The sequence below is a fragment of the Hyperoodon ampullatus genome (genome assembly GCF_949752795.1).
Source record: "Hyperoodon ampullatus genome assembly, chromosome: 10".
In the NCBI taxonomy this organism is placed as follows: Eukaryota; Metazoa; Chordata; class Mammalia; order Artiodactyla; family Ziphiidae; genus Hyperoodon; species Hyperoodon ampullatus.
Window position 1 is genome coordinate 97,957,980 of NC_136923.1, and position 27,365 is coordinate 97,985,344.

At 43.0% G+C, this 27,365-nt stretch overlaps 2 protein-coding genes across 4 annotated transcripts in view; one reads left to right on the forward strand and one right to left on the reverse strand.

The window, feature by feature from the left end:
* Positions 1-235: 235 nt before the first annotated feature.
* LOC307059208 (uncharacterized protein C6orf52) lies at positions 236-4,283 on the forward strand (the record flags this gene model as incomplete). Its single annotated transcript, XM_079713001.1, has 4 exons — positions 236-306; positions 535-715; positions 3,462-3,507; positions 4,126-4,283. The coding sequence occupies 4 exons, from the start codon at positions 236-238 to the stop codon at positions 4,281-4,283; spliced, it is 456 nt and encodes a 151-aa protein (XP_079569127.1).
* Positions 4,284-19,329: 15,046 nt separating this feature from the next.
* Positions 19,330-27,365, reverse strand: part of GCNT2 (glucosaminyl (N-acetyl) transferase 2 (I blood group)) — a gene marked incomplete at both ends in the record, with an annotated part of 86,998 nt that continues 78,962 nt past the window's right edge. For all 3 annotated transcript variants that reach the window (XM_079713526.1, XM_079713527.1, XM_079713525.1), the window contains 2 exons: positions 19,330-19,520; positions 25,640-25,732. In XM_079713526.1, the coding sequence (XP_079569652.1) occupies positions 19,330-19,520; positions 25,640-25,732 (284 nt within the window). The remainder of the gene's footprint in view (positions 19,521-25,639; positions 25,733-27,365) is intronic.

A 27,365-nucleotide genomic window follows, 5' to 3' on the forward strand; every position in this document is an offset into this window, starting at 1 on the left:
TTCCCCCAGGTGACCCCAATACACTCCTTCCCAGCCCCACCCACTCCTTAACCCACATGAAAGTCAAGGAATTAAGTACCTGGCCGAAATTGACACTGCAGGCAATTCCTATCCCTGAGGCAGCTGTAAGAGTTATTTGTGGGGCTGAGCGGGTTTAGACCAGGAGCTGCCTGGAGTTTTTGATGCAGGAGTCAAAAGTGTGGGTTTCCGATCGTTTTATCAAGTGTCTGGATAAATGGCTGAACAAGAGAGTTTTGCAGGTTTCGGCATAGCGCAACAAAATAATTATTACTGGTACTGGCAAAGGTGAGCTGATTTTTCCTACTCTGAACGAAAAGGAAGACCGGTCGTGTTCTGGTTCTTATACGATTTGGCAGTTTACAAACTGTTGCTTTGAAAATAGGTGTGCTTAAAACAGTGAAAGCGGAAATCATCCTTACTTGTAACGTCTGGGAAAGTAGAGGGAGTCCTGGGTTTTGAGTGATTCTGCCTTGATTGGTGATGTCATTCCTGTCCTTTCCCTTCTGCTCTTAGAGTGAAGCCAGACTTCCATTCCTGCCAGAGTTACCCCTTTGGCAACTGGTATGAGCAACAGCACAGCTGTTATCCTCCTTCTGGCTACAGCTGTGGCTATGGAACGGGTGGAAATGGACCCAACCTTTATTCTGTGTGTGAGACCTCCGGATACCCAGTTGAAACTTCGCTTACACCCAAGGTATCTCTCCCTGGCATTAATACTGGGTGGTTTGGGTGCCCCGTATGGAAACATCTTTTTCCTTTCCTCACGCTTCCAGATCCTCTCATTCAAATTCGCACAGCCCTGGCTTCTGCTCCCTAATTTAGTACCAGAGAGTAAAAGCTGATGACCTGAGACATTTTGACTTGCAAACAATTTCAGTCCTCACTGTTTTCTAAAAATAATAGGTTGGTGAAGTCTGTGCGGGAATTCTTGCTACTAAATTGTAGCTTAGCATCATTCAATAGATTTTACCCGTAAACACTTAAAATTGGACAAGAGGTACTTTTTTTTTTAATTTGCTGTAGCAGCAAACATTAACACATTTTAATTTTTGGATGACTAAAGTAACATATTTCTTTTTTTTTTTTTTAATAAATTTATTTATTTATTTTTGGCTGTGTTGGGTCTTCATTTCTGTGCGAGGGCTTTCTCCAGTTGTGGAGAGAGGAGGCCACTCTTCATCGCGGTGCACGGGCTTCTCACTGTCACGGCCTCTCCGGTTGTGGAGCACAGGCTCCAGACGCGCAGGCTCAGTAGTTGTGGCTCACGGGCTTTGTTGCTCCGCGGCATGTGGAATCTTCCCAGACCAGGGCTCGAACCCGTGTCCCCTGCATTGGCAGGCGGATTCTCAAACACTGCGCCACCAGGGAAGCCCCAACATATTTCTTTAAAAGAGGTATTGGAGTAAGAGAAAGCCTCCACCACCGCACTCTCTTCCCCGTTCCGTCCCCACTTAGAAGAAAGCATTGTTCAAGTGGATCTATGGCCTCTAGATTTTCCCTTCTACTCTCACTAAATCACTGTGAATGGGCTTAATTTCTGTTTGGGGAGTTCGGGGCGCCTTGGCTAGAATAGACCGTGTCGGATAGGTTTACTAGTTTATTCCTTGCTGCTGTTATGTTTTACCAGGAGAGCTTTCTTTAAAAGTTGCCTATTTGGATGTGCTGTGATTTTAGCTCATCACTTATCGACTGACATTTTAAATGTTTTTGGTGCTTTAACAAACTTCCTTTTACCTCTTTTCAAGAATTTGAGTGTTTTTTGGCTAAGGGAAAAATTCTAGAACGGGAAGTCCTTGATTAAAGGATATGACATTTAAAATCTTAAACAGCAAAAGCTTCTCTCCAAAAAGCCTGCCTGAGCTTAACACTTTCCATTGATGGTATGGCTTGCTTCTCCATGATTTTCTGTGTGTGATTAGCCAGTCTGACAGGTGAGGAAGGCATTTGTCTTTCATTGAGGGCAAATAACTTTCAAATGTTTATTGGTATCTGTGCTCTGTGATTTCATTGACGTCCTTTGTCTACCTTTTTCCTTTTGCCTTGTTGTCCCCCCCACCCTTTTCTTGACTGTGTGAGGTATTTACATAATAGGGAAATTAGCACTTTGCAGTCAAAGTGTTACAAATTTTTTCCCCCAATTTGTGTGCACAGTAACACTCTGTGTGATAGCCTTGGCTTTAACACCTAAGCCTTCAGTTTTTAAAACGTGCATTTGCTTGGTATTTTTTTGCCAAGACTTTCATTTCCAATTTTTCAAGCCTGTTTTTTGGGGTTTTCTGGCTGTGCCTCAGTGCTTGCAGGATCTTAGTTCCCAGACCAAGGATTGAACCCAGGCCCTCGGCAGTGAAAGTGCCAAGTCCTTGCCACTAGACCACCAGGGAACATCCACCTGAGGTTTTATCATATTTTTCTTCTTTCACTTCTCTCTTTTTTGTGCTCTTTTGGGAGATGGTCTGACTTCCTGTGGTTAACTTTGTATCTTCAAATAGAGAAGTATAGGTTTGAGTATATTATCAACTTCAGAAATTAAGGACATACAGGACATACAGGAATCAGCTGTATGTCCTTGACAAAGGCAGGTTCCCAGCCGGTGCCTGCAGAGAGGAGTTGTAAAAACTTGCATTGCCCCAGGAGAGCCCACAGAGTCTGGAGTAACTAACCAAGATTTATTTTGGGAGTGCCTCTGGAATTTACTTCTTTCCTTAAGTCAGAGATTAATTGATTGGTTTGCTTCTCTGTAGCCTCTGCACTTCCTTAAGCATCTACTGTCCTGGTCCTTAACTGAGACGTGGGGTGGGGGGTTGTGATTAGAAGGCCACGAGGGGTATGTACTCATGGAGACTTTGCAGATTGTCACCTGGAAGGGAGGGCAGAGCTCCAGGTGGAGAGCTGGGTACCTATTACGGTACCTGTGGAGTCTGATGCCAGGGTCCCTGCTGTCTGGTTCCTCGCCCAGGGGCCCCAGGATGCCAGTTAGTTCCCTGAAACTTCAGAGAAGCCAGACGCCTTTGTCTGACGCCCCTCCTTTGTGACTTTTCTTCTATGGACGCGGTTCACCCATTGCACTTATATCATTTAAAGGTTCTTTTTTTTTTTTTTCGGTACGCGGGCCTCTCACTGTTGTAGCCTCTCCCGTTGCGGAGCACAGGTTCCAGAGGCGCAGGCTCAGCGGCCATGGCTCACGGGCCCAGCCGCTCCGCGGCATGTGGGATCTTCCCGGACCGGGGCACGAACCCGTGTCCCCTGCATCGGCAGGCGGACTCCCAACCACTGCACCACCAGGGAAGCCCTAAAGGTTCTTTTAATCAAAATTCAAAGTAAAGTTGATCAAAAGGGAGTTTAGTGTATATTATTTTTGAGAGCTAAATTCTTCCAAGAGAATGAGTAACCCTTTAAGTAAAATTAGTTTTTTCTTAAAATAATACTGATTTTCATTGTAGGAAACCACAGCTCTGGCTGAAAACCAAGATGAAGATTCACTAGAAGGTAACAGAAAACTCCTGTTGCCCTCGTTGAAAACAAAACTAACCCCTTTTCCAGGTTCCTCATTCACTCAACTGGCTAGAAACTGAGAGATCCTACTGGAGGATTCCAGTGTAGGTCTCCCTCTGTTTCTGAATTAATTGCTATAAACAATTTATTCACTTATATCAATCTGTTAACTAAACAGATAAAGCAGCATGCTTATTTTTCAAAGCCCTGTCGTAGGGATTTAGTTCTGGTTCACTCTTTGGCATTGTATCTGCCCAAGTCCTCATGCTAGAAACTCAAGACTCATCCTCGACCCTTCCTTTCTCTGCTGCTCCAAGTTTAATGCATTTCCAAGTCCTGTCCGTTCATCTCCACGGGCGTTATCTCTCAATTCCACCCATTTTCTCCATCTTTTCCACCATCTAGACGCTCATTGAGTCTGGTAGCACTACTTTTTTAGCTTCAATTTCTATTTTTAAGTCTTATTGAAAGTAAACACACAATTAAAAAATTTAACATTAAATGTCTGCAATATTTCCTGCTAATGTTTTTTTAAAAGCTCTAATTTTAAGCCATTTCTAATATGTGTCCTGTAAAACTGTATTTTTTTTCATATGTTATTGGCTTCTTCAGATCCAAATCTTCATCTGAATATTGAGGAGTTAAACCAAGAATTTATGGTGGAAAGTGAAGAACTCTATGACTCTCTCATGAATTGCCACTGGCAGCCTCTGGATACAGTTCACTCTGAAATCCCAGATGAGACCCCCCAAAAGCAAGATGTTCATTAAGCTACCCAACGATCACATTAATTGTATCTTGTTTTGTTTTTGTTAAAAAAAAAATTCTCCCAGGAATGTATTGGATTTTGTATGCAAATACAGATTTCCAAGACTTAAATGTGATTGAGATGAGACAACATAATGTAAATAAATGTTACCAGCACATTCATTTCCAGAAGTGTGGTTACATTATGGTTTTGTTTGTTTGTTTTTTCATTTTTTGGCCGTGCCACGAAGCATGTGGGATCTTAGTTCCCTAAACAGGGATCGAACCCACGCCCCCTGCATTGGAAGCATGGAGTCTTAACCACTGGACTGCCAGGGAGGTCCCAAGTATGTTATATTATGTAAGTGCCAGAAGAGGTCGCAGAACTATCATGGTAGAACAGGCCGCACTGTTAAGACATTTGAAAATACGTTTCCTAACACAACATTGTAAATCAATTTTTTAAAAAAGATAATAGGTTTAATACGAGATGGGCCTAACCTGAACTGATGGTGGCATTAGCTACTCTGATATAATTTGCTGCTTTCCTCTATTCACAGACAATACAAGGTTTCTCGCCTGCATCTAGTATAGAAAAATGTAGATTAGAACTAGATGTTTGATTTCCTTTTCCTGACCCTCAGGCTCTCTTATGAGAGAACTAGACAGCAGAAGACAGTGGAAACTCACTTGTCACAGCTGAATCCTCAGCATGGAAAAAGTGTGCTCGATCAATACAGATTATCAGCCTCTAAGATAGAGGAATTGGACTCCCATAAACACCAGTTCTGAAACTTCAATGCATATGTTGACTGTGTCTCTTATAAAATATGGGGTTTTTTTTTTTCGCTTCTGAAGGTAAACGCCGTGTCCTGTTGATTGCTTTGCCATGGATGGGTACTTCAGGAGACCCCCGGGACTGATCTGAGTGACCTGAAGGCCTGAAGACTTGTTACTTAGGAGAGTTAACCAGACTCTGTCCATAGACTTCCGTTCTGAGAGTGTTTAATACATGCTAATCCTTGTCCCAACGAGCTGAATCCAGCAAAGAGAGCTGGATGGGCTGCAGCCTCTGTAAAGGAGCTTGTCCAGCCCTGTAGCATAGGACAGGGTTTCTCAAGCTTGGCATTACTGAAATTTTGGGCTGGACACTTCTTTGCTGTGGAGGCTGTCTGTGCAATGTCCTGACCTCTACCACTACATGCCAGTAGCATGCCATACCCCAGTTATAACAACCAAAATGTCTCCAGACATTGCCAAGTGTCCCCTTGGAGGTAGAATGCCCCCAGTGGAGAACCACTGGAATAGAGCAATGAATCTCAAACCTTAGAGCACATCAGAACTGCCTGCAAGGCTTGTTAAAACAGATTCAGTAGGTCTGCATGGGACCTGAAGGTTTCAGTTCTAAAAAGTTTCTAGGTAATGCTGCTGATGACAGTACAGATGCCACACTTTGAGAACCGCTGGCACTGGGAAATTACTAACTGGTTCAATCTAGTTCTACCTGGGACAGTGGTAAGGTTCTCCATTCATGTTCCCCATCCCAAAAGAAGGTGTGCAAGGCCCCACTTTCCTACAGAGCCCTGACCTGTTCGCATATCCATCCTCCTGATACAGCCATGTGTTTTGGGGGCCAGCATCATGTCTGGTTCCAGGGAATGGCTCTTGTGTGATCTGAGACACATGCAGTGGTCCCAATCCTCTTGCTAGAGATTGATTTAGGTAAAGACGTATGATAAAATTCTGGCTAATGAGATGTGAGGAGAATGTTTCCTCATTTGTTAAAAGGAGAAACAGAAGACAGATACATTCTCTTTCTCTGGACATTAGGTTTAGATATAATGCTCAGTACTGTTGCAGCTACCTTGTGACTGTTAGGGGAACAAACTGAAGGCAGTGCCGATGGAAATGGCAATGAAGGAAGACGGAAGGAAACTGGATCCATGATAACGGCATTGAGCTGTTGAATTAGCTAACCCTGGAGTCTCTGTACGTCTAGGCTTGTTACGTACGATAATGTATTTTTTTAAACATCTTTATTGGAGTATAATTTCTTTACAATGTTGTGTTAGTTTCTGCTTTATAACAAAGTGAATCAGCTATACATATACATATGTCCCCATATCCCCTCCCTCTTGCGTCTCCCTCCCACCCTCCCTATCCCACCCTTCTAGGTGGTCACAAAGCACCGAGCTGATCTCCCTGTGCTATGTGGCTGCTTCCCACTAGCTATCTATTTTACATTTGGTAGTGTATATATGTCCATGTCTCTCTCTCACTTCATCCCAGCTTCCCCTTCCCCCTCCCCGTGTCCTCAAGTCCATACTCTACATCTGCATCTTTATTCCTGTCCTGCCCCCAGGTTCGTCAGAACCATTTTTTTTTAGATTCCATATATATGTGTTAGCAAACAGTATTTGTTTTTCTGACTTACTTCACAATGTATTTTCTTACTCTTTAACCCACTCTGAATTTTTTTAATTTGTAGCAGAAGTAACCTAACAGATCCAGCTGGCATGTGCAAGACCTTGGTGTCCTTGAATCAAAAGGAGACCAGTCAGTGTGTCTAGAGCTGTACTAATATGGGTAGAAATTTACAAGCTGAGGGACTTCCCTGGTGGCTCAGTGGTTAAGAATCTGCCTGCCAATGCAGGCGACATGAGTTTGAGCCCTGGTCTGGGAAGATCCCACATGCCATGGAGCAACTAAGCCCGTGCGCCACAAATACTGAGCCTGCGTGCCACAACTACTGAAGCCCATGCGCCTAGAGCCCATGCTCCGCAACAAGAGAAGACACTGCAATGAGAAGCCCATGCACCGCGACGAAAAGTAGCCCCCGCTCACTGCAACTAGAGAAAGCCCATGCACAGCAATGAAGACCCAATGCAGCCCAAAAAAATTTTTTAATTAATTAATTAATTAATTAAAAATAAAGTTACCATGATTAAGACTTTATTAAATAAAGAGGCATACATTAAAAAAAGAAAGAAATTTACAAGCTAATCCTAGAAAGATCATGGTTTTGACTAGATTGATAAGTGTTGATTATGAAGGATAAATAGGGTTTCTGCTGTACTCAAAGGGCAGAGAGGATTATGCTTGGAACTTGGCTTGTGGTACCACCATGTCCAGAGGTACAAGTTAATAGGAGCTCAGTTCCACCTTATACACAGCTGTGCCATGAAGGTCAGAGTTCCTTCAGAAATGATGACTTCAGTCATATCACCAAGATGAAGCTTAAGCAAGTGAGGTTTTGGGTGTTTTTGTTTTGCTAGTTGGTTGGCTTTTTGGTAACTTTTCATGTTAATATATTTTCATACTTACAGAAAAGCTGAAGTAACAGTACAAGATCCACCAATTGTTTGTATATGTTCCATTTGCTTTACTATTTTGTGTGTATGTGTCGTGTACATATTTTGAACCATTTGAGAGTATGTTGGAGACATCATGCTACCTTACACTCTAAACACCTTGGTACTTCCTAAGTAAAAAGAATTGTTTTGTATAATCAGGAAATTTAAAATTGACACAATAGTATTATCTAATCCATAATCTGTATACTATTTTTTCCTATTTCCCAGTAATGTCCTTTATAACTTTCCTTTATACCTCCAGTTTAGGATCTAATCCAGGATCATGTATTGCATTGATTTTCATTTCTCATTAATCTCCTTTAATCTAGGACCATGCTAGTTATTTTCTACAATGTTGATCAATTTGCGTTTGTTTGATGTTTTCTCATGACTACAGATTCAGTTTATTCAGTTTAGGGACACCACTAAAGTGATGTTATGTTCTCAGTGCTTTCTATCAGATTGACTGTGAGTCAGTCTGTCCCAGTGTTATGTAACTTTTTATGTAACTTATATCCCAATGTAACTTCCCCCCACCCAGCTATGCAGCACCACTTGCATGATCTTAGTTCCCTGACCAGGGATCGAACCCGTGTCCCCTGCACTGGAAGGGCAGAGTCCTAACCACTGGACCACCAGGGAATTCTCAGTGGTATAACTTTGATCACTTGATTAGATGATGTGTTTAGGCTTTTTTTTTCACTGTAAAGTTACAATTGAATGCTTAAAATTAATAAGTAATCTATGGGGAGATATTTTGAACCTATGTAAGTATTCTGTTCCTTGTCAAACTTTTACCCATGAGTTACAGCAGCCATTCATGATTTCCTAACTCCAATATTCCTTCTGTATTTATTCGTTGGTCTTTTACTATAAGAGCTTTCCCTTCTCCTCCATTTAGGTGTGTATATATGTATGTGTATATGCATGTATGGATTTATGGACTCTTAGTTATTGAATTACAACCTATTACTATCATATTTATTTGGATGCTCAAAGTGTCCCAGATTAGCCAGCAGGAGCCTCTTCAAGGTGACTTCTGTGCCTTTTGATATGTTCTCATTATTCTCTGAGCACTACCCTAATTTCTGGTGCTACACTATGTTGCAGACTTGTACTTTCCCCGCCCAAGCACAGGAACCAACTTTTTCTTCAAGCATCTCTTGACTCGCTGGATTTTCAACAAAGCCAAGAAATACATTGGTAAAGGCAAGTCTCAACATCCAACTTCAGTCTTTGTGATCAATTGCAGAGAGCAGAACTGCAGTCTCAAAATCTTCCCTTGGGCTTCCCTGGTGGCGCAGTTGTTGAGAGTCCACCTGCTGATGCAGGGGACACGGGTTCGTGCCCCTGTCCGGGAAGATCCCATATGCCGCAGAGCGGCTGGGCCCGTGAGCCATGGCCGCTGAGCCTGTGCGTCTGGAGCCTGTGCTCCGCAACGGGAGAGGCCACAGCAGTGAGAGGCCTGCGTACCGCAAAAAAAAAAAACAAAAACAAAACTTCCCTCTATGGAGAGGTCTTGCCTGGCAGCCTAATCTAGGGGAAACACACGCTCTCCACATCTGTTGACCTCTGTCACTTCACCCTGTTTTATTTGCTTCACAGTAACACTTAATCACTACCTAAAATTATCTTGTTTGTTGATATATTTTTGTAATTTTTCTATCCCTTCAACTACGATATAAAGGATCTGCCAGTCTTAGTACACGGCTGTATACCCAGAACCTGAAACTGGCACAGTGCATTTGTTAAATATAGAGAGGAATGAGTGGAATCTTCCTGCTCAAAAAAATCCTATGAAAACACAACAATATTTCTTTACCCCCATTTTATACTGTGGAAGTTTTTCAAATGGCATTTGCCCAGATTCCCACCATCCCTTAGAAAAATTTCTTGATCACATATCCAGGTAGGAAAATTTCCATGTATGGTAGTGACTACAACATCAGTGTTTTAGTAAATTTCCTAGATTTTCAAATATTTGTCTACCAGCCTGTCATGTATTTAAGTCACTCTGTTGCTTTTGGTAGTTGTTATTCCCAAAGAATCTCATGTTATTACTGTGGTTATTTTTTAAACCATCCTTCTTCCACTGGGTCATCTCTGATACACAGCCATGCAGTTGGAAAGTCTAATTCGGGTACTTCCTGCTGAGTCCTCTGTGAAAGCCACCATGGAATGCTAATCATGGAGTTATCATGCCTCACCTGCTCAGAGGTATGTGGCAGGGGATCACAAAAGGTGTTAAGCGCCAGAGTTTCAATGTGCGGACCTGGCAGTAATCAGTGCTTTTCCTCCTTGCTCTTCACGACCCATTACCCCTATTTAGTAAAATCCTAAGAAAATGAATCAAGAGTTTCCCAACCAGTGATCTGTAAGACGCAGGACACATTTTAACTGACCTACCCGTGCTTCCTTCCCCACCATTTTCTTAGTGATGTGACTATGGATTTTCTCTCCTCCCCCATCCTTTTCTTGTATCTCATTTCCATAGTCTAGAATAGAGAATGTACAAAACTTTCCTTTTCATAGTGCAATATTCATCTGTAAATATCATTTGAGACCAGTTCCTTGCTGTCATTTGGTTTAATGTGATGGCACCTACACGTTACTGGGACTCACCTTACCCATCTGGTCTGTCCTGTGCAAAGGTGAAAGTCACCTGGCTCCGACTCTCAACACACAGCCAGCATAGAATTAAAAACGAAACAAAACTGGTTTTGATCATTGAACTTTGGTTTTGTAAGATGTTAACATTAGAAGTTGGGTGAAAGGTCTACAAGAATTCTCTGTACCATTTTTGTAACTTTTCTCTGCAGTCTAAAGTTATTTTAAAATAAAACCTTTTAGAAAGCCATCGAAAACCTTCCATTGTTGCCTTGTGTACAGCTGATGCCCTGAAGCTCACTAATAATTAATTCACTTTAATAGAAATAAATGGCTTGAAGTTCATAAATAATTCACTTTCACGTTACACTAACTTTTTCAACCATTTCTCCTAACAGCCTCAGCTCCTGATCACATGCTTGAGATTCCCTTTTACAGTTTGACACATGATGCTGGCCATTGGTTTCTGAATTTTGCCTTCTTTTCATAAGAACCCTTTTGTTTGGGACCATTCAGCCCCCAGTATCCTTCCCAAGAGGGAGGTCAGGATTCCTGGGCTGGCTCCCAAGGACTCACCAAAGTTAATCTTCCTGACAGCCACCACGGAAGCCCACTGCTTTCAAAGCTCGTAGGCGTTCCTCGTGGAAAAGTGAGCATGGTCAGCGTCACCTCTTACCCCCCTCCTTTCAGAGATATCACTGTTAGTCTTCTTTCTGAGGTCAGAACTTGGCCCTGGGAGTTTGACCTCCAGTGTCTTTCCATTGGCTTGACCTCTTAAGCCCTTAGCCATCATGACCAGAAGAGGGAGTAGTCACAACAGGAAACTTCTAGTTCTGGCATTAGTTTTCCCAAACTCCAGTTATTTGCTTAGTCTGTTCAAGTGAGTCTCTGCTCCCGTTTCCCACTTGGCATAGACTGCTATGCATAGACTGCTATCCTAAATTCTTTTTTTAAATTATTATTTATTTATTTATTTGGCTGTGCCGGGTCTTAGTTGTGGCACGAGGGATCTTCGTTGCTGCATGTGGGATCTTTAGTTGCGGCATGTGGGATCTAGTTCCCTGACCAGGGATCAAACCCAGGCCCCCTGCATTGAGAGCACGGAGTTTTAACCACAGGGCCACCAGGGAAGTTCCTGTTATCCTAAATTTTTACTGTGTAAAAAGATTAACAGTGGTGACATTTCCCTCTTATCTTTTGAAGTAATATGTGCAAAGAAAAAAATTTTTTTTTTTTTTTTTGATGTTTGGGGTAGGAGTTTATTAATTAATTTATTTATTTTTGCTGTGTTGGGTCTTCGTTTCTGTGCGAGGGCTTTCTCTAGTTGTGGCAAGTGGGGGCCACTCTTCATCGCGGTGCGCGGGCCTCTCACTGTCGCAGCCTCTCTTGTTGCAGAGCACAGGCTCCAGACGCGCAGGCTCAGTAGTTGTGGCTCACGGGCTTAATTGCTCCGCGGCATGTGGGATCCTCCCAGACCAGGGCTCGAACCCGTGTCCTCTGCATTAGCAGGCAGACTCTCAACCACTGCGCCACCAGGGAAGCCCAAGAAAAAAGTTTTTTAAACCAAAGTCACTCATAATTCTATTAAGCAACAAAGAAGAGACAGCAACTGGGGTTTTAAAAAACATTAGAATCATAATATTTTTTTGTTTGGTTTGGGTTTTTTTGCGGTACGTGGGCCTCTCACTGTTGTGGCCTCTCCCGTTGCAGAGCACAGGCTCCAGGTGCGCAGGTTCAGCGGCCATGGCTCACGGGCCCAGCCGCTCCGCGGCATGTGGGATTCTCCCGGACCGGGACACGAACCCGTGTCCCCAGCATTGGCAGGCGGACTCCCAACCACTGCGCCACCAGGGAAGTCCCCATAATATATTTTTATTTATACTTATTTTCTGGTATTCTGATTCTTAACTCAGTAAAGGATATCTACCAGAAATCTACTTCAAACCTCCAACATCATGTACCAGAGTTAAACATGTCCTTTAATACTGGGAACAACTCAAGGACAGCTGCTATCACTGTTACCATTTAAAACTGTGTTGCAAATTTCTGCATGTCAGAAGACAAGAAAAAGAAGGAAAAGGTAAAACTGTTATTTATTTTAAAGAATTTTTTATTTTTTCAGATTCTTTTACTTTATTGTTTATCCTGTGGTTTTTGTTTTGTTTTGTTTTTTCGGTACGCGGGCCTCTCACTGTTGTGGCCTCTCCCGTTGCGGAGCCCAGGCTCTGCACGCGCAGGCTCAGCGGCCATGGCTCACGAGCTTAGCCGCTCCGCGGCATGGGGGTCCTTCCCAGACCTGGGGCACAAACCCGCGTCCCCTGCATCGGCAGGCGGACTCTCAACCACTGCGCCACCAGGGAAGCCCCTAACTTTATTGTTTATTACAAGGTATTAGATCTAGTTCCCTGTGCTGTACAGAAAATCTCATTGTTTATCTATTTTATATACATTGTTATGTATTTGTTAATCCCTCCTAATTTATCCCTCTCCCCCTCTTTCCCCTCTGTTAACCATAAATTTGTTTTCTATGTCTGTCAGTCTGTTTCTGTTTTGTAAATAAACTCAGTTGTATTAATTTTTAGATTCCACAGATAAGTGATATCATATGATATTTGTCTTTCTCTGTTGGACTTACTCAGTATGATAATCTCAAGATTCATTCATGTTGCTGAAAATGGGAATATTTTGTTCTTTTTTTATTGTTGTGTAATATTCCATTGTATACATACACCACATCTTTTTTATTCTTTCATCTGTTGATGGGCATTTAGGTTGCTTCCATGCCTTGGCTATTGTAAATAGTGCTACTATGAACATTGGGGTGCATGTATCTTTTCACATTAGAGTTTTCATCTTTTCTGGATATATGCCCAGGAGTTGTGTTGCTGGATCATATGGTAACTTTATTTTTATTTTATTTATGTATTTTTACATTTTATTTATTTATTTATTGGCTGCATTGGGTCTTCGTTGCTGTGCGAAGGCTTTCTCTAGTTGCAGCGAGTGGGAGCTACTCTTTTTTTTTTTTTTTTTTTTTTTTTGCGGTACGCGGGCCTCTCACTGTTGTGGCCTCTCCCGATGCGGAGCACAGGCTCCGGACGCGCAGGCCCAGCGGCCATGGCTCACGGGCCCAGCCGCTCCGCGGCATGTGGGATCTTCCCGGACCGGGGCACGAACCCGTGTCCCCTGCATCGGCAGGCGGACTCTCAGCCACTGCACCACCAGGGAAGCCCGGGAGCTACTCTTCATTGTGGTGCACAGGCTTCTCATTGTGGTGGCTTCTCTTGTTGTGGAGCACGGGCTCTAGGTGCATGGGCTTCAGTAGTTGTGGCATGCGGGCTCAGTAGTTGTGGCTCACGGGCTTCAGTAGTTGTAGCTCGCGGGCTGTAGAGCACAGGCTCAGTAGCTGTGATGTACGGGCTTCATTGCTCCGCGGCATGTGGGATCTTCCTGGACCAGGGCCGAACCCGTGTCCCCTGCATTGGCAGGCGGATTCTTAACCACTGTGCCACCAGGGAAGTTCCCTACAGTAATTTTTAATATATGGTTTTGGCACATGAATAGACCAAAAGATCAGTAGAACAGGAGTCCAGAAAAAGAACCATAAACATATGAAACTTAATACATGATCGTGTTGGCATTTTAAATCAATGGGGAAAGATAGTATTGGGATAATTGACTTTCTTTAACTGAGTAAAAATGTAAAACCTTATCTGAAATCATGTGACAAAATAAGTTATAGATGGTATGAGTACTAAAGAGTTAAATGTGGGGAAAAACTATGAAAGTTAAAGAAAATACGGGTGAATTTTTGTACCAACTTTGGGGGGGGAACACATTACAGGTCAGGTTCTCCAGATACCAGGCCCTAAACTGGAGATTGACGTGCAAGGGAGCACTTCAGATTTCATACTTATGTGGGGGAAGAGAAGGGATCAGGATTGCATAGAAAATTTGGACTGCAATGAGCTCACAATAAGACCTCGGTCCACCCTAGAGCACACCAAGTTAAGGTGAGGGCATTGGGCCTCTACAGCCCCACGTCATCCAGGCACTGGGTGCAGGCTGACTCCAGATGGGATGTGTCCTTGGGTGAGGCCACGCTCATTGGCTGAGAGTAATTCCCAGAGGAGGCTGACTTCAGTACTGGGGAGGTCCCATTTGTGCAGTGCAGCCTCCATGCTGGAGCAGCTTGGATCAACTTCTTCCTATAACTTTAGGGACCAGATCCTCCAAGATCGGGTGAATGTCTTCTCTTGGGGAAACTTATGGAGGGAAGCTTAGTGGAATGACCAACAGCTTCTACCATTGCAGCTGGTCTCGAAGCTGTAACTGATACCCAGGGTCTCCTTTTTCTCTTCCCCATTTCAGATTCCCCATATCCTTCATTAGCACCTCTGCTAGTCCAGACAGCTTACTTGGTGAAGTGACCCAGACCCTAATTGGAGGATCTGAGCCTCTGATCACCATGTACTTCTCAGGCCATGGCCACTGTACTTATTTATCCTAAAACCTGAACAAGGGAACAACAAGAGATGCTCGAATGGGGCATCTGGTAATGCCAGGAAGTAAGAAAGTGTTCAAGAACCATCCCCCCCCCATGAGGGGGGTATGTCAAAGGGCCTCAGGATCCAACTTAAAGGGCTACCCATGGCCAAAGCTGGAATGATTTGAGGAAAAAAAAGGTAGTATTGGATTATAACCTGAAGTATGAAATAAATATCTACGATTCCATATTAATAAATGACTGAATAAATAAATACATTGGGGGAAAGAGACAAATCTCCTGTTCAGAGAATTCCAAATAATTTATGTACATACTCTACTCTAAAAGAGGTGGAGTAAGGGACTTCCTTGGCAGTCCAGTGGTTAAGAATCTGCGCTTCCACTGCAAGGAGCACGGGTTCAATCCCTGGTCGGGGAACTAAGATCCCACATGCCGGCGGCGTGGCCATAAAAAATAATAAATAAATTTTTAAATTTTAAAAATAAATAAACAAATGAATAAATAAATAAATGAATAAATAAAAGAGATGGACTATAACTCCCCATTCTTTATGTATGGGCTCGGAATAATGACTTCCTTCCAAAGTGTGTTGTATGGAAAAAGGGAAAAAGAGTCACTTTACGGTGGAGAATCCTGACAAACACTACTTAAGCCGGGTGACCAAGGCCAGCATCAGCTGTGATAAACTAAGTTGATAGTGTGTACCCTTCATATCATGTGATGAAAATGGTACTTTACCTCTGTGGTCTTCCTCCTCCAAACCGCCAAATTCAATCTAACCATGAGAAAAACATCAGCCAAAACCAATGGGTGGGGGGCATTTTGCAAAATCTCCAACCAGCCCCCTTCAAGATTGTCAAGGTCATCAAAACAAGAAAAGCCTGAGAAACGGTCACAGCCCAGAGGAGACTGTAGAAACATAACTAAACCTAATGTGGCACGTGCATAAGATCCTGGAACAAAAAAAGGATATTAGGTAAAAATTAAGGCACTCTACATAAAGTATGAATATTAGGTAATAGTGATAATGTATCAATACTGGCTCATTAATTGTGACAAATGTATTATACTAATGTTATATATTATGTTATATGGGAACTCGGTATTATCTGTAATTTTTCTGTAAAATTAAGACTATTCTAAAAGTAAGTTTATTTTTGAAGGGCCCAGAAAAGCAAGTTGCAAAAAGGTATAATTTCTATTATACATCTCTATAATCAACTCATTAAAAAAAAGCCAGGGGCCTCCCTGGTGGTGCAGTGGTTGAGAGTCCGCCTGCTGATGCAGGGGATACGGGTTCGTGCCCCGGTCTGGGAGGATCCCATATGCCGCGGAGCGGCTGGGCCCGTGAGCCATGGCCGCTGAGCCTGTGCGTCCGGAGCCTGTGCTCCGCAACGGGAGAGGCCACAACAGTGAGAGGCCCGCGTACCGCAAAAAAAAAAAAAAAAGCCAGTACATGTGTCTTTGTGTATATTTCCATCGTATACACAAGCACGTGTATATAACTGATGTAGAATAACCACTAGTCACATGTGGCTAAAAATAAGTAACATTTCCTCAGTCACACTGGCCACATTTCAAGTGCCCAGTGGCTAAATTGAGTGGTTACTATCTTGGACAGTGTAGATATAGAACATTTTCATCATTGCAGAAATTCTTTTGGACAGCACTGCCACAGGATATCACTGCACTGAAAAGACACTTAAGAATATACACCAATCAAGTGATTACTTCTGGAGAAAGGAATTCACTTTTTATTCTATATTCTTCTGTATTCTTTCTATTTTTTACCTATGAACTTGATTTTATCATATTTTAAAAAAATTTTATTGAAGTATAGTTGGTTTATGTATTCTTTCTATTTTTATGAACATATTTTTATTGTTTTTGTAGTTTGAAATGTTTCTCACTTTAGTTTTTAAACATTTTGCATTAAAAAAATGGTGCATCAGATGTTGTTTAAATGAGTTATTTTCCTCAGTATTTCTGTCATTTTCCATGTGTCTGTTAGAGGCAAAATTTGTTTAGCCAAACTTAGCACTGAAAGGCTGCTCAGAAACTTTGGCATTTGACAATCGAATAATTATGATAATATTAACATGTCTTTTTCCTAAATTGTACCTTGATTTTTAAAAAATAAATAAAGGGGGCAAGAGTAGAAGGCTAACTTCTTCCTTCCTCAGATTTTAAAATGGTTGTACCCAATTTAAATGAAACTGATCTTCCATTATATTCTCTCTCTATCATTCCCAGTTATTCTCCCCAACACTCCACAGAGGAAAAGCTTAATTATTTTTCAGTGGATGGGCATTTTAAGACAAATATGTGTGTATGTATGAATGTATTTATTTTTATTTTTTAGAAAATGTTAGGAGAATTATCTTCAAATGCCAATCAAATAAAAATACACAATAGCCCCAAAGGTGGAAAACAATATATTAATTTATTTCCAAGAAAACAACATGGAATATCATTGAAAACAAAGTTTTCAGGGCATCTCCAAGGGCTAGCAGAAACCCACTAGTCCAAACACTACACTCTTCCAATATTAAAGTACTTAAGACATAGAAGAAATGACCAACAATGGACATGTAAACATCTTCTATTCCAAAAGATTTCTTGTTCTACAAGAGAAAGATCCAGTGTAAAGCAACCCTTCTTCTCAAGTGGTGTCATGTAAATTAGTTGAAAAAAAAAGGTGATCTTCAGATTCTGCCTTTAGCTCTGGGTGTGTTCGCTACCCCTTGACTCTTCATCAACCAATACAGTTCCATCTTTTTTTTCGGTAGCAGGAAAAAAAAAGGCTTTACTTCAAAGTCACTAGAAGTCATTAAATATGATTAACATTCAACAGGCACAATTACAGAAAAAAATAATGTTGTGTGGATTAAATGTATCATTAATTGTAGTTACTGTTTTTCATTAGAATAAATAAATATCAAGGAACTGGATGGAATATAAGAGTAGACTTCACATTCTTCTGAGGTGACCGGACGTTTTCTCAATATTAACACTGAGATCATTCTGGGATGCTAAATATGGCTTTACTTCACCTTCTCTAAATGTTCCACCTCAGGAAATGAACAAAGGAGACCAATAAGAGAATCCCGATTCTCAGACAGAGAACTTGTTTCCTAATGCTGACTAAAAACCTCTCTAAGCTTCACTCACTTCATCTGCAAAATGGGGGTAATCATGCGAGCTTCCCAAGAGCGTTGTGAGATTTGAAGGCCATGAGACGTAAGGAGCAAGCAGAACACCTAGAACACAATCGGCTGTGGCTTCCGTCTCCTCCTTCCCTTCTCTCTTGGGAATAATCTCTGATTTAGACCTCACTTTGTAATTTCTGAGATCCTGGGCCTGATATCACAGTCTACAACCCCACACATGAAGGTGTTAAAATACAACCACCCTGTGAGATTCTCTAGAGCAGCCTTTCCAACGTTGACATTATTGCCAGGACTTTTAGAGTGAAAAAGCTTCTGACTTAACTTCTCCTCCTTGTCTCTGCATGTGTCTGGTGGATAATAAACACTCAAGAAATACTTATTGACCAGACGCTGAATGAATGAATTGGATACATGAATGGGACGAAGGATAAGTGACCAAAAGGCTCACACACATTTGAAAGCTTTTAAAAATCCAGGCACTCCTATGACCCCCCAGGCATTGCAAAGCTACCCAGAGAAAACTATGGACTCCTTAAAGGCTCACGGGACAGAATTCGGTCTCCACTTTGCAGATAAGATCACTTTGGTCGGGGTGGAGAGCAGTGGCAATAAAGGAAAGTGATTTACTCTGAGATATTCAAGGCTTGAGGCTAAACCCATGCAATAGCACCTCTCTTCTAGAAATTCTTCATGCTTCAAGAACTTTTCCACGTTCTCAATGGAAAACAAGAAAATGGGATCAGAGCACATTCTGACAAACATTCAAGAAACTGATCCCCCCCGGGGGCTTTTTACTGAAGCGGCAGGCAGGGACTGTTGTCTTAAATTCTGTCTCCTGTGAATGGCTTTAAATTCTATACAGAACTTTAGACACAGGAAACTTGAAAATGCTACTGTTGAAACTCAGGAACAAGATCTAGTTCTCAGTTCTAGGAGCTCAAGCTGTAAAGGAGATTGGTCAGTTACCCAAAAAAGCGATTTCTATGCCTACGTGCAGGTAAGCAAAGAGCAGGGGATATCCATCAATGTGTGGCTAGAGATCTGTTATAAAAGATTCCTTCTTCAAAGAAACCCAATTCTTTTTCTCCTAAATAGTATTATCCACAACTCTCCTTTTCATTAGAACATTTATATACGATGAGGATCAGATGCAAATCTGAGGACAGTTTATCACTGATCAGAACATTAGCCTGATACAGAGTGAGCCTCAAGAAACTGCCAGAGTGGCCAAAGCGCCAGCATCACTGCGCAACCATCCTGACAGCATATTTCATGGTGTCCAGAGAATATTTTAACATGTAGTCATGTAGTCAGGTCCTGAAGCCATAACCTTGGCCCTGAGACTGTTCATATAACCCAGGCCAAGTTTTTCTCACAAAGAAAAGCTCTTCTTTCCAGCTGTGATTTTCCTGCAGTCGTGAGTGGCAGTAGATCAAAAATACCAGCTGGGCTGTATTGCAATTTCACTCTGATTTAGGGTTCTTTCTCTAAGCCTCAGCTCTAGGCATTCCACAGTCAGGGGGTACGTAGTGAGCTCAAACTTGTTAGCAAAGAGGCTTGACGAATTAATCAACCACTTTAAGTCTCCGTTTCCATAGATACAAATGCCATGAACGTAGTGGCCTGTAAAGGAAGAGAACAAGAAACAGTGAAAACAGGCTTGTTTTTTGAGTCAGGGGTAGTGAGCTTGCAAAATGGTAGGGTTACTGCCTGACTGCTGCATGGCTAGCACTGTGTCAAGGGCTACGGGATTGTGATGAAACAGCGTTGTGCTGGCCCAGCCCACGAGGAAGTTAAACTTTCTACGGGGAGAAAGAGGTACAAACATACATTTGAAGAAAATGAGAGTTAAATAATACAAAGGAGTAACACAACGGGCATCACAAGGCCGTTCATGGACTGTATCATGAACTTTGGATTTCATGGATGAGAAGTTCTAGAAGTGTAGAGATGGGAGAAGTCTTTATGGGCTGTATTGGTCAGGTCTCTTCTCTGAGCTCCAGCCTGGTCTAGCCAAGTGCCTACTTTATCTCTCCTCTTAGGTGAGTAATAAACCTCACCCATAGGTCAGGTCTGAAGTCCTTAATCTTCTCCAAGTCTTCCCCATCACAATCCACAGCAAGTCTATTCTTCAGTGCCCTGGGAACTCCTCCCCCTGTTTTTCACACCCCACATCCAATCTGGTAGCAATCCTGTCAGCTCAACCTTCAAAATACTAATAGAATTTGACCACTTTTCACCACCTCCACTACCTGCATCCTAGTCCAAGCCGCCTCCATCTTCCTGTCTGAATTGTTACAATAACTGGTTTCCAGCACCTCCATTTTTGCCTGTTAGTACATTCCCAGCACAATAGCCAGAGTGATTGTTTTCAATGTAAGCAGAAGATGTCTCTGCTGCTCAAAACCCTCTAATGGCTTTTCATCTCATTTGCAGTAAAAGCCAAATTCCTACCAATGGCATTCAAGACTCCTCAGACTCTGGCCCGCTCATCACCTGGACTCACCTCCCACCACTTACTCATTCAGTTATAACCTTTAATAACCCTTCCCAGCTAGGTGGTTTGTGATCACCTAGAGGGGTGGGATAGGGAGGGTGGGAGGGAGGGAGATGCAAGAGGGAAGAGATATGGGAACATATGTATATGTATAACTGATTCACTTTGTTATACAGCAGAAACTAACACACCATTGTGAAGCAATTATACTCCAATAAAGCTGTAAAAAAAACCCAAAAAACCCTTCCACATTCACATCAGCCACACTGGCCTCCTTGCTGGTCCCAAGCACCCCCAGGCATCCATCCGTGTTTGCTCTTTCTCCCCTGTACCACATCCTTCTACCAGACAGCCTCAAGGCTCCCTCTGGCACCACCCAGGTCTCTGCTTCAAGGTCATCTTCTCATGAGGCTGTCTCTGACCTCCTTCCCTTCTTCCCTGATTCATTTTCCTTTGGTCGCTTATTACCAACAAACGTGTTTGTTTGTTTATCGTCTTTCTCCCCAGACTAGAATATAAGCTCCTGAAGAGCTAGAATTTGAGACCATTGTGTTCACTTCTGTGTCCCCAGCCTCTGGAACAGTGCCTGGTAAATATCAAGTGTTAAATTAATAGGTGTTGAATAAAAGGGTAGAGAAGGATGCGTGGAGAGTTCACGGGTGGGTAGGATTGGGAAACATCAGGGGGATAGATGGGAAAGCATCAGGTGGGAAAATGCCTCTGGAAAATGTAGAGATGAGAATTTTCTGCTAGAATAGAGTTTGTTGGGGAACAGGTTCAAAACAAGGAAGTTGGTACTCTTTCCAGCATTTGTTTACATATGGTAGAACGACTATGGTCGACTGACTTAAAATAGATGAAAGTTGGGCCTCTTTTATCCCATAAAGGGTTGGGCCTTTTTATCCCTTTCTTATGAAAGGGCTGGAGAAGTGGTGTTTTTTTTTTTTTTAATTTATTTTTGGCTGCGTTGGGCCTTCATTGCTGCACAGGGGCTTTCTCTAGTTGTGGCGAGCAGGGGCTACTCTTCGTTGCGGTGCGCGGGCTTCTCATTGCGGTGGCTTCTCTTGTTGTGGAGCACGGGTTCTAGGAGCGCAGGCTTCAGTAATTGTTGCACGCGGGCTTCAGTAGTTGTGGCTCGCGGGCTCTAGAGTTCAGGTTCAGTAGTTGCGGTGCACGGGCCTAGTTGCTCTGCAGCATGTGGGATCTTCCTGGACCAGGGCTCGAACCTGTGTCCCCTGCACTGGCAGGTGGATTCTTAGCCACTGTGCCACCAGGGAAGCCCCTGAAGAACTTTTTTGAATAGAAGAATCAAATGATGAAATAGGTTTTAGCAAGATTAATTTTGCAGAGCTTTGCAGGGTACATTAGGAACCAATCAAGAGACTACAGTAATTGTGTAAACCAGAGAGTTTGTTCAAAGTTAATGGCTGCCATGAGTGGGAAAAGAAGGCTATTAGAGGCAGAGCACAGAAGGACTGACGGGACTTGGTGATTAACTCAATGTGGCTGGAAGGAAGTTCAGCAGACAGAGAGAGTCACTGGAGAAAAAAGCCGGAGTTTAAGGAAGTTAAAGAATAACCGGGTAGTGGGTGGTCGGTACGTGGGCAGCACGCCCATGCTTAAGAAATGGCTGGGCTTCCCTGGTGGCGCAGTGGTTGAGAGTCCGCCTGCCGATGCAGGGGACGCGGGTTCGTGCCCCGGTCCGGGAGGATCCCACATGCCGCGGAGCGGCTGGGCCCGTGAGCCATGGCCGCTGAGTCTGCGCGTCTGGAGCCTGTGCTCCGCAACGGGAGAGGCCACAGCAGTGAGAGGCCTGCGTACCGCAAAAAAAAAAAAAAAAAAAGAGGCAGTGAACAGGAGAGATTTCAGGCTGGATCAAGTAGAGGTGCCTAGACAGCTTGGTCGTCAGGATAGAGGTGGTAAGTTACACCTTTGCTTAGGAAAAGAACCAGCAGAGGGGGAGACACTGAGAATGCAAGAGAGCAATGGGATAATTTAGGGGGATCCACACACAACTGGGACCAGATGGTGACCTTGGTTGTGATGATAGGTAAGTTTTCCTCTTGAAACAGGAAGCAACAATGAGAGAATGGGTCCAAAATGCTCTAAGATGGCGGAAAGGGATGACATGACAAAGGAATTGATAAGAAGATTTTAATCAAATGTCTTCAAAGTTCTTCCTAAAGTTGAACTGATCACCTTTTGAGAGTAGAAAGGCTGTTTTAACATAAGATTGGGAGCTTAAAGGTGGGCAGGGGCTTCCCTAGTGGCGCAGTGGTTGAGAGTCCCCCTGCCGATGCAGGGGACACGGGTTCGTGCCCCGGTCCGGGAAGATCCCACATGCCGCGGAGCGGCTGGGCCCGTGAGCCATGGCCGCTGGGCCTGCGCGTCCGGAGCCTGTGCTCCGCAACGGGAGAGGACACAGTGGTGAGAGGCCCGCGTCCCGCAAAAAAAAAAAAAAAAAAAAAAAAAGGTGGGCAGAAAAACTCAAAAGGTGTACACCGGGAAGAGTACCAGGACAATAATGACATAAATAAAAGAATAAGTAAGTAGGCAGCCAGAGGGTCTAGCTGAAGGTAGACAGTGGGTGAATTTAGGGCACTTCTGTGACATTCTTCAGCAATGTCCTGCTTCAGGAGCCACAAATGGCAAAAAGCAGATGACAGTAATGATTACATGTAGGAATCAGCCTTGTAGGATCAAACGGCAAGGGAACCTAAGATGTTAGCAAGAACAGCACACAACAGCTGATACAGTACACAGGCTGGACAAGGGGTCCTCAGAAAGAAACTAGTAGGAGGAGGAAAGTCAAACCTCTGGAAATTCCAATTTTAAAAAAGCAAACACATTTAAAACAACAACAACATATTTCAGATGTGGGGATACAGCAATGAACAAATTGGTCAAAAATCCCAGCCCTGTTGGAGCTTCTATTCTGTTCTGGGGAGAAAGGCAGTAAAATATATAATATGTAAGTTGGTGAAGGAAACTAGTAGGGTGGCAAAGAGACTGTAATCAGAGATGGGAGCTCCAAGTTCAAGACCATAGGTCTAGAATGGTACTCTGTGATTTGAAATGCTAAGAGAGTTTGTAAAGTGGGTACACTCACAGGTTTGGAACAAATCCTATTACTCACAGCCAAGGGGAAAAGGTCCAGATTGTGTTACTGACTTGCTGGTTTAGCAAAATGTTTTATTTCCTCTGGAGTATGTCTTTTTCTTTTCCCTGTAGAGTGGTCTGGGGACAAACATTTTTTTTATCCTATGAACCCTGTATGGCTTTCAGATGGCATAACAGATACTAAGAGAAGAAAAAATGAGACATTTGTTTGAGAGGGGCGTGGGCTACCCAAACATCGTACCCTGTGTAGGTTCCTGGCTAGGGGCTGTCTTCATGGCCCCTATCTGTCATGTAGGGTAAAGGTCCCTATAAAATGCAAACCTGACTTGACTATACCTTCTCTACTGAGGTAGGTCCTGGATACAGGTGATGACAAGGAGACTGAAGGTAAAGCTCTACTTGGGTGGGTTGTGTGTGTGGCTGAAACACAGTGGACAGGAGCTTTGGCAGGGGTGGGGAGGGCTAGAGCTGTAAAGCGATCACATCATGTGGGTCCTTGTTGTGGATGTTGGAGTCAAGTGTCACAGCTGGAGAAGAGGTGGAGAAGCAGATCAGAGGATGACCACAGTGGTTCTAAAGGGAAGGTGATCGGGGTTATAGAAGGAAGTGGAGAAGGCAACCTATCCCCAATATTGGGACCCTAACTGATGGAAATGGTCCATGTTCTAAGGAAAACCCAGGAGATCAAAGAGCAAAGTGCCCTCCTCTCCATCCTCCTCCCCCGACTAGGAGGGCAGGCCACGATGAGAATGCAGGCAGGTGGCAATGAGCTGTCCTCTGGGGAACATGTGGGCTGACTGAGGTAAAGATGTGACTATGCTTAAGAATAGATTGTGCAGTGACACGAGGATGCTGCCATCCATAATGGAAGGGCCATAATGGAAGGGGACCCCCGAGAGACAGACACCAGAAGGAGGGTGAGTGTAATGGAGAGATGTAGAGAAGCAGCAGCTTGGAGGTTTTCATCTGAAATGTTAGGTGTAGATAAGATGGGCTGAGGATAGAGCCGTAGACTGAGTGGAAGAGGGGAGGAGGCCAAACCTCGTTACCACAGGGAGAACGGGGCAAACCTTCCTATTCACTCACTCATCCGTTCGCACGATCACTTATTCACTGTATGTCTATTTACTGCCTGTTGTTATGGGCTGAATTGTATTTCCCCCAGATTCATATGTTGAAGTCCTAACCTTCCAGCACCTCAGACTGTAACTGTGTTAGATGTAGGGCCTTTAAAGAAGTAATTAAGTTAAAATGAGGTCATGTGAATGAGCCCTAATCCAATATGACTGGTGTCCCTATAAGAAGAGATTAGGGCACAGACACGCACAGAGGGTAGGTCATGTGAGGACACAGGGAGAAGACAGCCGTCTACAAGCCAAGGAGAGAGGCCTCAGAAGAAACCAAACCTGCTGACACGTTGAACTCGGACTTCCAGCCTCCAGGACCATGAGGAAACACATTTCTGTGGTTTAAAACACTCAAGTCTATGGTACTTTGTTATGTTGGTCCTGGTCAACAAATACACATGCCCACCATGTACCAGGCAAGCGTTTGAATATACACCAGGGCTGATGAAAAGCCTTTTTTACAAGGTTCTGTAGAAATGAAAACTACTTGTTTTCTAGTTCTTATCCATTTGGAGGGGAAACCTCTCTTGTTGCTGTCACCTGCCATCGTGCCAGAGCTGCAGAAAACACCTCCAAGCCACCTGGAAACCTGTCTGTAGGGGGAGCAGAGGCTGACATGAGGGATGGGAGTCAGTGGTAAGAACATGATGTCACTTCTCATCCTGACCACTTTCTCCTCGTAACCGCTGCACGCCCAAAGGAGGAGCAAGAGGAATGAATAATAAGGAAAACGCAGAAACTAGCAAGAAGAAAGCACCATTATAATTTGAACCTACCTCTACATCGCCCTAGGTAATTATAAGCTGGAGAATGTCTTTACTATACTTAGATTTACTTTTCAAGGACCGTGTCTTGAAGCCTCTTGCTACTCTGTTTAATAATTCACAGATTGGTCTAAATGAGCCAGCAGGGCTCTCTGTGAGAACCCCTGTATTCCACAACCTTCATGCCAATACCAACAAGCAGCGTGGCCTCACAGTTTCAAATGAATGCCTCACCGTGGCAGCCTCCGTGTTTATCTTCCATGTCAAACCACTTTACAGCTCTGAGGTTCCCGGCCCACGATGCGTTTGGCATGGAGCCAGGAACACCTGCAATGTTGATAAAGAAGAAAAGCAGAAATAAGAACCAAGAAAGAAAGGTGTCAATTTCATCAGTTAAGCTGCCAAGTCATGCTTATTTTCCCCCAGTATATTATCTTTCATTTCAGATTTTTCATCATTGGTACAAAACCCCACAGCAGGCTTATAGTGCGAATGCGAATAGTTGGTAGTTATGGATCTAGACTTGCCACCAGCAAAAACAATCTATTGGTTTTATTCATAATTTGTGCCCAAGCCTGTGAGAAATGCCACTGCATGAAAACATAATGCAGGTGAAGAAGCTGAAGATTTTTGGTCTCAATGCCTTTTAATTAAATTTACTTTTTAAGGGACTTCCCTGGTGATTCAGTGGTTAAGAATCCACCTGCCAATGCAGGAGACACGGGTTTGAGACCTGGCCCGGGAAGATCCCACATTCCACAGAGCAACTAAGCCCGTGCGCCATAACTACTGAGCCCCCGTGCCACAACTACTGAAGCCTGTGCACCTAGAAGCTGTGCTCCGCAACAAGAGAAGCCACTGCAATGAGAAGCCTGTGCACGGCAACGAAGAGTAGCCCCTGCTCGCCACAACTAGAGAAAGCCCACGTGCAGCAAAGAAGACCCAATGCAGCCAAAAAATAAATAAATAATAATAATAATAAATATTATTTTTAAAAAATAAACAAATTTACTTTAAAAAAATTTTATTGGAGTATAGTTGATTTACAATGTGTTAGTTTCAAGTGTACAGCAAAGTGAATCAGATATATATTTCCATTCTTTTCCAGATTCTTTCCCCATATAGGTTATTACAGAATATTGAGTAGAATTCCCTGTGACATACAGTAGGTCCTTATTAGTTATCTATTTAATGTATAGTAGTGTGCGTATGTTAATCCCAGTCTCCTAATTTATCACTTCCCCCCATGTTTCCCCTTTGGTAACCATAAGTTTAATTTTGAGATCTGCGAGTCTGTTTCTGTTTTGTAAATAAGTTCATTTGTATCATTTTTAAAATTAGATTCCACATATAAGTGATATCATATGATATTTGTCTTTCTCTGTCTGACTTACTTCACTTAGTATGATAATCTCTAACTCCATGCATGTTGCTGCAAATGGCATTATTTCATTCTTTTTTATGGCTAAGTAATATTCCATTGTATATATGTACCAAGCAAGTCTTCTTTATCCATTCCTCTGTCGATGAACATTTAGGTTGCTTCCATGTCTTGGCTATTGTAAATAGTGCTATTATCAAAAAATTTTAGGACTTCCCAGATAACATCTATCTTAAAGCGAAAGCTCAGGAAACAGGCCACTCTATTTCCTTAGTGCTAATAAGTGAGAGAGATTCCAGGGTCACTCCTATATGAAGTTTGCAATATTAGACATATGGAACTCAAGCAATCTCTTAACACAATATCCTTTTTATATGCTAAAGTTCTTGTTGAGCATTTGGTGTTGCCAACCGCTGTGCTGGGCAGTAAGGGATAGTGTAAGTAACAAGACAAAATTCCTGATCATCCAGTAAAGATGATGAGCCCCCAAGCAATGGTTTGTTTGTTTGTTTGTTTTTTTTGGCTGTGTTGGGCCTTCGTTGCTGCACACGGGCTTTCTCTAGTTGCAGCGAGCAGGGG